Source organism: Gallinula chloropus, assembly GCF_964237585.1.
Source record: "Gallinula chloropus genome assembly, chromosome: 1".
Taxonomy (NCBI): Eukaryota; Metazoa; Chordata; class Aves; order Gruiformes; family Rallidae; genus Gallinula; species Gallinula chloropus.
In genome coordinates, this window is record NC_140085.1 from 4,195,624 (window position 1) to 4,206,216 (window position 10,593).

General features: G+C 47.8%; 1 protein-coding gene across 1 annotated transcript; it reads left to right on the forward strand.

Annotated features, from left to right (window-relative positions):
* Positions 1-2,444: 2,444 nt before the first annotated feature.
* On the forward strand, positions 2,445-6,061 carry LOC311204970 (endonuclease domain-containing 1 protein-like; the record flags this gene model as incomplete). The annotated part of the gene is made up of 2 exons (XM_084279237.1): positions 2,445-2,723; positions 5,505-6,061. The coding sequence occupies 2 exons, from the start codon at positions 2,445-2,447 to the stop codon at positions 6,048-6,050; spliced, it is 825 nt and encodes a 274-aa protein (XP_084135363.1). The 3' UTR covers positions 6,051-6,061.
* Between the last annotated feature and the right edge of the window lie 4,532 nt (positions 6,062-10,593).

Sequence of the window (10,593 nt, forward strand, 5' to 3'; positions counted from 1 at the left end):
GAAGACTAAAGGGGGACCTAATTAAAGTTTATAATTTTCTTAAGCAGGGGATGCAGGGGGAATCAGCCAGCCCCTTTTCAGTGTCTGTGGGGACAGGACAAGGGGCAATGGCTGCAAGTTGGAGCACAGGAAGTTCCACACCAACATGCGGAAGAACTTTTACACAGTGAGGGTGACAGAGCCCTGGGACAGGCTGCCCAGGGAAGTGGTGGAGTCTCCGTCTCTGGAGATATTCAAGACCCGTCTGGATGCCTATCTGAGTGATATTTCTTAGGGAGCCTGCCTTGGCAGGGGGGTTGGACCCGATGATCTCTTGAGGTCCCTTCCAACCCCTACAATTCTATGATTCTATGATTATTGGTCACCACGTTCCTGATCCAGGGCTGGTAAAGAGATAATGGACAGGATGCCTTGAGTCAGAGCAAGGGTATCTCTAGCTCAGCATCCTGCATCCAACTGGAAAATAATATGCAAGGGTCAGGGAAGAGAATAAGAAAAGTGCACATGTGCAAGGTAACTTCCCAAGTCTCTCCCCACTCCTCAGCTCTGACACTTCCCCAGGTGGATTTTGTGATGCAGTAGCTTTCTCCCTCATTAATCCCTTTAGCTGTTTGTCCCCCTGCCTTATTTCTAATGGTAATTGTTTTAAAACCACTTAGCCAAACATCTAGTGATGAATATGGAAATATCACTGCTATCCCAAAGTCTGTGGGGGCATCTGAAAGCAGATAAAGCACCCTGAATCCCTGCCAGCATCACAGGGAACGTTTGAGAAGTTTTCTCCAAACAGAAAGTTCCTGCTGACTGCTGGAAATCAGGTCAACATCTAAGTATGACAAAACAGGACCTGTTTCTGTTCAAGAAATAGAAATTCCTGCACCAGCACCTTTCACTGTACAGGAAAAACAATCAGCAAAGCTAAAGATGTGGATCAGCAGGAATCCTGTGCAAGGGTGGGAAGAGCTGTCCCTCGATATCTGCATTGCTACAGCAGCAGCCAGGGTGCCGATGAGATAGAGGCATCATCCCTCGTGCTTGCTGCTACCATCTGCTTTGTCTCTTCTCAGTCTGTACGTTCGTTGTCTGGGGTTGGACAACCTGAAAACACAAGCTGAGCTGCACATTTCCCAGGATCAGCTGTTGGAGAGCCCAGACCTCAAGCTGGACCACTTTGGGTTAAACATCTGATCTGGAATATTGTGTGTAGTTCTGGGCCCCTTGGGTCAAGAAGGACAGGGAGCTACTGGAGGGGGTACCAAAAAGGGCTACAAAGATGATGAGGAGACTAGACCATTTCTCTTATGAAGAGAGACTGAGGGACTTGGGACTTTTTAGCCTAGAAGAGAGAAGCCTAGATAAGAGGGGGGATCTTATCAATGCTCATAAATTCTTGAGGGGTGGGGGTCAGGAGAATGGGGTCAGTCTTTTTTCAGTGGTGCCCAGGGACAGGACAAGAGGAAATGGGCACAAACTGGAATAGTGGAAGTTCCAACCTAAACATGAGGAGGAACTTTTTTACTGGGAGGGTGGCAGAGCCCCAGGACAGGCTGCCCAGTGAGGTTGTGGAGTCTCCATCTCTGAAGATATTTAAAGCCCTCCTGGACACTGTCCTGTGCAGCCTGCTTGAGGTGATCCTGAGCTAGCACGGGGGTTCAACTACATGGTCTCCAGAGGTCCCTTCCAACCCCTACCATCCTGTGATTCTGTGATTCTAACTTTAGGGGATGTTAACCCTGCTATGAGCACAGAGGAGTTACAGAAGAACTCAATGTCTATGTGAAGTTGTAGAGCCATGTAGGAAGCACAGCAGCACTGTTATTTCCCTTCCAAATGCCTCATGAGACTAAAACCCAGCTCAGCATTGCAGGTAGTTGGGCAGAGTATGTGCCCAGCTGTGGGTCCTCTCCTGTGGGAAGGTCCTCCAAGCAGAAGGGAGCGAGGTGGTAAACTGAAATAGGGGATTCCAGCCCTTGGGTTGCTCCAGGATTTTTTTTCTTCAGCACCAGTGCAAACCAAAGCAGAGTAAAGACCAACCCCAAAGTGTTGGCATTCAAGATTCTGCCTTCCCACTGAGCTCTTGGCCAGTGTAGGTAGGCTGGCAAAGATAACCCTGTTCCAAAACTGTGCCTCCAAGAAAGCTTTTCTGTGTGAGCTGAATAGATGTGGGGTGGGTTTGGATCACTGCTCAGAAGGGCTTCTCCCACTGCTGCATCCTCTAGGCACCTAAAACCTATTTTAGTTTTCACCCTTATTCCCCTGTTGATTTTTCCATATCCAGGAGGACAGAAGTTGTCCCCATCTTGGTCTCTCAAAGTCCTCCCACCTCTGCCAGACATATCCCACAAGCACAAAAATTACTCCAGGCCATGATAAGCTTTCTCCAAATTGAGTGTCTGTGTTTTCCCTCCAGGTGAGCAAGAGCCCTTCACTTGAAATCCTCCACAATGCTGCTACTGCTGCAGCTCTTAGCGAGCTGCCTGTGGGTGGGACACAGTGAGGTGGTGACATCCTTTGAAAGTTCATGTCCTCAGTTTTTCTTCCGGGAAACTCCTCCAAATGATGTCATAGAGCCAGAGAGCCCAGTCTGGATCTGCCAGCGCTACCAGAACCAGTATTACTTTGCCACTCTGTATGACAGGGACCGACGTATCCCCGTATACTCTGCTTACATCTACCAGCCTGGACCTGGCAAGAGACCTAAAACGTGGCTGGTTGAGCCCCAGGTGAGTGTCTTCTCTTACAGCATGTCACCCTCCAGTCATTAAAAGATGAGCTGCAGCATTTAACCAAACACTTCTTTTTCCTCCCATCCCATCCCAGACATGTAAATGGATTCACTGGATGGGATTCATCTCATCTAACTTCAAAAACCTTCACCACATGATTCCTCTGGTGCATCTGAGACATCAGCAGGGGGATGAGATGAGTCATATCCTAAAAGTGTTTAGTTTTCCACATTGACCTTATAGGAACATTAAGTCAAATTACATTACATTACATTATAAAGTCAAATGTCCCCCCTCCTCCCTGTCCCATGTTGTGGTAGGGGAGCAAATGATGGGGGAAATGCATCCAACAGCAGCTAAATCTGAGGGACCAGCTGTGCTGGGCTCTGATCTCCACTTCACCCTGAGCTGTTTTGCATCCCTGGCACAGCTTATTTGCTCCCAGTTAAGATTCATTTTGGCTTTGTAAGTGGCACGGAGAAACTCAGAATTGGGTGAGATGACCAGGTACAGGCACTCAGCAATGAGAGGGTTGGATTAACACTGTAAATCTATTGAGTGATATTTTACCTGGAGTACTGTGTCCAATTCTGGAGTCCCCAGCATAAAGAAGGGCATGGAACTGTTGGAACAGGTCCAGAGGAGGGCCACAAAGATGACTGGAGGGCTGGAGCAGCTCTCCTATGCAGACAGGCTGAGAGAGTTGGGTTTGTTCAGCCTGGAGAAGACTCAGGGGAGACCTTGTAGTGGACTTCCAGTACTTGAAGGGGCTTACAAGGAAGCTGGGATGGGACTTTTTAGAAGGACATGTAGTGATAGGACATGGAGCAATGGTTTTAAATTGGAAGGGGGATAGATTTAGATTGGATATTAGAAAGAAATTCTGCACTATTGGAACAGGTTGCCCAGGAAAGTGGTGGCTGCCCCTTCCCTGGAAGTGCTCAAGGCCAGGTTGGATGGGGTCTTGAGCAGCCTGATCTAGGTGTCCTAGGTGTCCCTGCCCTTGGCAGGGGGGTTGGAACTTGATGATCTTTAAGGTCCCTTCCAACCCACACCATTCTATGATTATCTATGATTATCTATGATTATCTATGATTATCTATGATTTCAGGCAATGAAAAGTCAGTAGGATCAGTATCAGTCAAGTCAGAAGGGCATGCTCTCCATCCACCTGCAGTTGCCCTCAGGCTTAGGTTCAGGAGCATTCAGCAGACACAAAGATCTCTGCAAACCACAGAGGCCTCCCAAATGTCCTTCTGACGAACTTCAGACCTTGAGTGAAAAAGACAAAGCAAATTATGGAACAGAAGAAGAGGAAATTCAGGTCACTGCTGGTGACACAGTAGCAATAGGGAATTTAGAGGAAAACAAGCCACAGATGAAAGCTATAGACCTTGTCCCAGAGGAAGACTAAATATGTTTCCATAAGTGTGAAAAGAAAGGTATTATTGTTATAAAAAAAAACCACAAACAAAAAACATTTGCACTTGTTACTCATAGGACTTCAGGCAACTAATCTGGTGTTGCACCACTGCAGCCTCCACATTTAGATGGGGTAAAACCTTCCCTCTTTTCCTCCTGGACCATGGACCCAGGCTACCTGTGAAATCTGAGATTTTGCTAACTTTCTTCAGAGGTCTTTTTTGCAGTATTTAGGTTCCCTGGGTCTTTCTGGGGGATTATGAGCTCCTTTAAGAGGCTGATCATTTCTAACTTATTATCAACTCTCAGAGCTGATCTATGCCAGGGACCACAGAAGGAACACATCTGTGTGGTCCCTGGCATAGATCAGCTCTGAGACACATTATCAGCACTACAGTAGCAGATCCCATTTACATTGAGGTATTTTTCCTTACTGAGCAAAAATCTTCGTGCTTGCAATGAACTATAGACTTCCTGTGCAAACCTCCCCTCTGGGATCAGTTTCCCAACAAACTCCTTGTGTATGGTGTTTGAGGAGGCAAGCACTGTTGTTTCAGGAGTGTGATACACCTGCAGCAACCACATATAGTTCTTCTTGAGTGAGGGGCAAAGCAGGAGAGGAGCAGAAAGGTCTGAGCCCTCTTCACTTCTTCCTGGTCATCCTGTGGGCTCCATGGCTCTTCTACTCACTCTTTTGCTATCCTGCCTACCTTCCAGAACTCCCAAAGACACACAGCCTTCAAAGAGGATATCTGTGTGGTTGTTTTCCCTCAGCTTGTAAAACACCAGGATGTTGACAGGTTGAATTAAAACAAAAAAGACCTGAAAAACCTTTCAGAGAGGCTGAGAGAGATCTTGTGGAAATGGAGCAAAGGCCAGAGCTGATGATAGCGTGATTAGATGCAAGTGATGAAGGTTGGATGTGATTAATGGGGGTGGGCGGAACCAAGAAGAGCCCTGAGCAGGTGTGGGATGTGGAAAAGGGAGGAAAGGGAACCAGAGGTGGCAGAGGAGAGGTCTTGCCAAAGTCACCTTTCAGACCTGAGAGTAGCAAAATGCTCATTGTCTCATACGTTCACCCACACTCCCACCACACACAGGCTGGATTTCAAAGGTCACAAGTCAAAATGAGAGCAGTCAAGCTCTGAGCTTTTTTTTTTTAAAAAAAAAAAAATCTCTTACACTCTTTGGGGAGGGGCAGTTTTCTGATTTCAGTGTGACTCATGCACTTTCATACCCTGAGACGACAAAAAAAAAAATGGGTGCTTGGCACTCAGAGACTTCTGCTCCAGACAATCCTGCTCCGTTACCCCCATCTCCAATACTAACACCTTTTCCTCTTCTTTACCTGCCAAGCTGATGGGTCCAACTTACCCCAAAACGATGGAAAGAGAGTGGACCCTCTTAAATCATTTCAACGTCAGCTTAGAGCAGCTGAGCGAGAGCCAGGCTATCCTTCAAGACTACAAGAACCTGACGGGTTTGAACCGTGGCCATTTGAACCCCAATGGCCACCACGGCGACTCCAGCAGCAGGACAGCTACCTTCACCCTCACTAACATCGTGCCCCAGGATGAAAAACTCAACGGCGGCGCCTGGAACAACTACGAACAGCAAACGATGATCAGGAAGACCCAGGACTGTAACACCACCTACGTCGTGGTGGGTGCCGTGCCTGGGAACAACTATATCGCCAAGGGGAGGGTTAATAAACCCAGCTTCCTCTGGTCGAGCGCCTGCTGTGAGGTAGACACCAACCAGAGGAAGGCTTGGGCGGTCATAGCTGAGAACGACAAGAATGAGGTGCAGCTCCTCACACTGGGGGAGCTGGAGGATGTGTTGACCCAGATGTACAGGAGCGGCCAGGTTTCTCTGTTTGACAGTGACTGTCCCCGAGACTGAGCCTCGCTTCTTGTCCCATGTGTGAAAAGCTCTTGAGCCTTCAACACCTGCAGCATTGTCCGGTGTAGTGTCATGTCAGTCCTGCCTCCTGCTCTAGCAGTTTCCCAACTCTGTCCCTCAGGGCACCTTGGACCCTGATAAAAAGGAGAAAGAGGCCAGGTTGGCTTTGCTGCCCACCCTTGGAAGGAGGTCTCAGGGAGGAGTCCTTGCCCTAGCCACTCTGGAGCAGCAGGCTGGATAACGACAGCCTGTGGGCAAGGAAATCAGAGCTTGTCACTGAGACTAGAGGGGCTTTGCCTTTTTTTTCCCATGCCCACATACAGATCGTAGTTCCTTCCTCTCCTTGTTAGTGATGTGCTGCTGACTTGGCCCTCACCTCCTCACGAATGGGGTGTGTCTAGAGTGGCTCAGGTTACCCAGAGAGGTTGTGGTGTCTCCATCTATGGAGATACTCCAAACCCAACTGGACATAATCCTGGACAACCTGCCCTAGCTGACCATGCTTGAGCGGGGATCTGGACTAGAGGACATCAAGAGCTCCCTCCCAGCCTCAACAATTCAGTGATTCTGTGATTCATCCTGGGGCCAGGAAAGCAGAGGCAAGATTAGGAGGAACATCCCAGCTCTCTTGAAGGTAAAACAAGGAGAAGGAACATTAATCACTAGGCTCCTTATCACTGAATGTACACGAAGACTGTGATTACATACTTTTACTATGAGGTTGTTTGCTTAGTTTTGGACACTACACCTTGAGGGCAGGAGCTGAGGTATCAACCAGACTCAGGGATCAGACATACAGCAGGCTTTGACAAGGCAAAGATAAATTTCTGTGGTACATTGGTTGGATAATTTCATTCTCTGCTCTACTCTGAACCTTTTCTGTATATTTATTCATAGCTGATTTTGTGAAATATATTCAATGGGTGTAAAAGTTCAATGTGTGACATATAATTTAGTTTCTGAGTAGTTTACAATATAAATTATTTGCTCCAGTGCTGTACCATAGGGTCACCTTACATGTGAATTAGAATTTGCTTCCCACTGAAATTTCCACTACTAATAATGCCCTAATAACTACAGCATCTTTGCACCAAAAATCCAGTCTGAAGATGCGATTACTCCTACAAATGTGCATGAACAAAGTGGATCGTGGTGCAGAAAGCTCATGCAAACATTCCCTCTTACAGAGATAGCAGCTTGAGCCTGGACTTCATCAGCCTGCTTAGCCAGGACAAGCCTCTTTGGAGGCTGCACAGAAAGGTGGGGTGGTGTGGGGTTCAGGTGCAGAATCAGATACCTACATGCAAGTGTCTCCAAGTGTTCTGGTTGTCTGAGCTCTGATTGCAGCCAGCAGAGATCCAGGCATGGCTCAGATTCATAAATAGAGGCATCCTGGGCCACTTGAGATGCCCTGATGTATGGAAGACATGAGGTGGGGCTGGCCAATCTGATGCAGGATCCTGGGGACACCTGTACCCACCTGAGCCTGCAGCCAGAGGACAAGTAATTTCCCCAAGTGCATCTCCAGTGCATCTCTGGACTCCCAAGTGCAAGCAACCAGACCCCACTGCATACCACTGGGCAGTGCTTGGTGACATCAAGGACTTCTGCTCCTAGTGTCTCCAGCTGCCATGGTGAGGCTTCTTCTGACTTGTTCAACCCCCTCCTTGCACCAACTGGGGATTGAAACTCATCCTCACCACTGCCTGTCCCATGCCCTGCCACCCCTACTTCCTAGGCTCTGCTGAAATCCCCCACACCCTAACCACCCCCATGAGTCACCCCTCCATCAGCTCCTTGGGCTGTCCCTGGGACCTTTTCCTCTGGCAGTACCCAGAAATGCTCTTGCAAGTGCATGAAATACATAGAAAGAAGAAAAATAAACCAAACCAATCAGCTTGGAGGCTGCCTTCCAGCAGGTATCAGAGGTCCCCCAAGCAGCACCCCAGCTTGGAGCTGAGCAGGGGACTGCCCCAGCCCCATTGCTCCCAGCTCCAGGAACATCCTCCCAGGCAGCTTTCATCTGTGGTTTACTCTGGTTTCTGCTGCCCTGGCTATGAACAGGGAATAGGGATACAGCCCTTTGGTGAGCCCAGAGCCACTCCATGCATCGTGTCTCTGGTGGGGTGGGAAGCTCCTCTGTCCTCTGGGAAGATACATCTGCACTGAGGTGGGAAGGTAATTTTTCAGTTCACTCTGTGTCCATTTTTGGGGAGAGCTCTGGACACTAGTGGGCTGGTGGGATTTTAGACACAGAGGAAAAATTCTTTTTCCCAGGAGCTGTGAGGGGATGATGGGACCTAACCATTGCCCAAGGGGGGATTTTGAATAGGCAGGTAGCTCACAGAGCTCTCCCCAACTGTCTGAGCTTCACTGCAAAGAGCTGAATCATCCAGTTTGCATATCCTTTCCAGAAACATCCATGGTTCAAACTCCTTGAACTGAACAACATGTTGTCACATCCTGTCCCAAAGAAAAAAAAGAAGGAAATGAGACAGAGTGTGGCATCATCTGGCCTCTGCTTGAGAAAGCATCTGGGCAAAGCTCCTTTGACACATCCGGATTTTGAGCTAGTATAACATTTTGCAAGAGTAAATACAATATGCTGGTTTATAAAGCTCTCTGGGAGCATTTCTAGCTGCCACATGGAGAAGGCAGGCTGGGAGCACCTTACTGAGGCTTTGCCATCCCCTGGGCAAAGGAAATGCCATCTCCATCTGCTGTGTTGGACACACTGAAGCTATTGGATTTGCCTTTCTCTTTCATGTAGGCAGAAAATGTCCTTTGTATGGTTCTGCATGAAGCACATGCTGTTTGTGGCACTACTAAGGTGATCCCCTGGCTCATTGTCCAGGGGGAGACACCTGCATGGACAGGCTTTTTTCTGGGAAATGAGGCTCAGAGCCATGAGGGTCCTTCCTGAGTGTCACAGGAGGTCCCACTGGGAATCTCCTCTCTTCAGTTAGATGTGGGTCTACAAAAAGGTAAAAAAATAAATCAATTCCATTAACCCCGCTGCTTTATCTCACCAGGAGCTATTAGAAGAGAGGAATCTTCAGTTTAAAAACAAACAACATGTCTATTTCCATGTCATGCATTGTTGTTGCAAGGTCACTGAGTAAGCTGGAAACCCCGGAGACTTGAAAAACAATTGTCCCTCCTGATTTTTCATCCAATCATGTGAAATGTTATTGTTGGCCACTTAAATGGAAGGACAATGAATCCTTGCATCTCTGCAGCATCTTCTGTCTGATCTCTAGTGCTGTGATGTAAAGGGCTAAAGTCACAGAGTCACAGAATCACAAGGTTGGAAAAGATCTTTAAGATCATCGAGTCCAACCATTCCCATCCTATGCTAAACCATATCTCTGAACACCTCATCTACCCATCTTTTTAACACATTCAGGGATGGTGACTCAACCCCCTCAGCCTGTTCCACATCCCAACAATTCTTTCAGTGAAGAGCTTTTCCCTCACATCTGATCTGACCCTGCCCTGGCACAACTTGAGGCCATTTCCCCTTGTCCTATCTCCTGTCACCTGGCTGAAGAGACCATCGCCCACCTCTCTACACCCTCCTGTCAGGTAGTTGTAGGTGGTGATAAGGTCTCCCCTCATCCTCCTCTTCTCCAGGTTGAACACCCTGAACTCCCTCAGCTGCTCCTCATAGGATTTGCCCTCCAGCCCCTTCACCAGCCTGGTTGCCCTTCTCTGGACTCGCTCCAGGACCTCAATGTCCTTCTTAGGGTGAGGAGCCCAGAACTGGACACAGCACTTGAGGTGCAGCCTCACCAATGACAAGTACAGGGGCACAATCACCTCCCCAGACCTACTGCCCACACTCTCTCTGATACAAATCATGGCACCTCCAAGAGCCAAACCCAGCATGGGATAAACAGAAAGGCCCTGAATATGTAAGCTAAAGGTATGAGACAGCAGAAGAATCTGTTGAGACCTTACAAAATTGGAATGGCACCATCAAAACAACTGGGTTATTTGCACAGAGGTAGCAAATGAGTGGAGAGGGAAAATGAAAACTTCTGCCAGACCAACCTTAAACTGGGCTTAGAGGAAACCTTCAGCAGGAAGGAAAATGAGGATTTCTGGTCTGATGAGAAGGAAACAATAAAGCTTTGAGTTGGGGAAGAGAGTTCACACTGAGATAACACTGCATGTGCTGGAAGGGTGTATGCTATGTCTGTACAATGTTACACCACTCAGGTTATTGCTTTTTTTTCACATGCTATAATGCTATGGGTGAGATTGATGCTATCAGATCCAGGCTGCCAGGCCTCCTATTATGAACTGTTTGCTTTCTGAGTATCACACCAACTGCTGTAAAGTACTTACCATGTAAATCTGCATGCTGTTTCTGACAAATTACACAACCACATGTTTTTCACCAGTTATGTTACTTGAATCTGATCTCTGAGTAACCTGCTCATGTTTTCCTAGTTCAGTAAAGGAAGACCGATGCTTTATGCATGAATGCTAAACAGTAATTTACTTCTGGGCTTTGAGACCTGACTCTGCATGTTCAGAG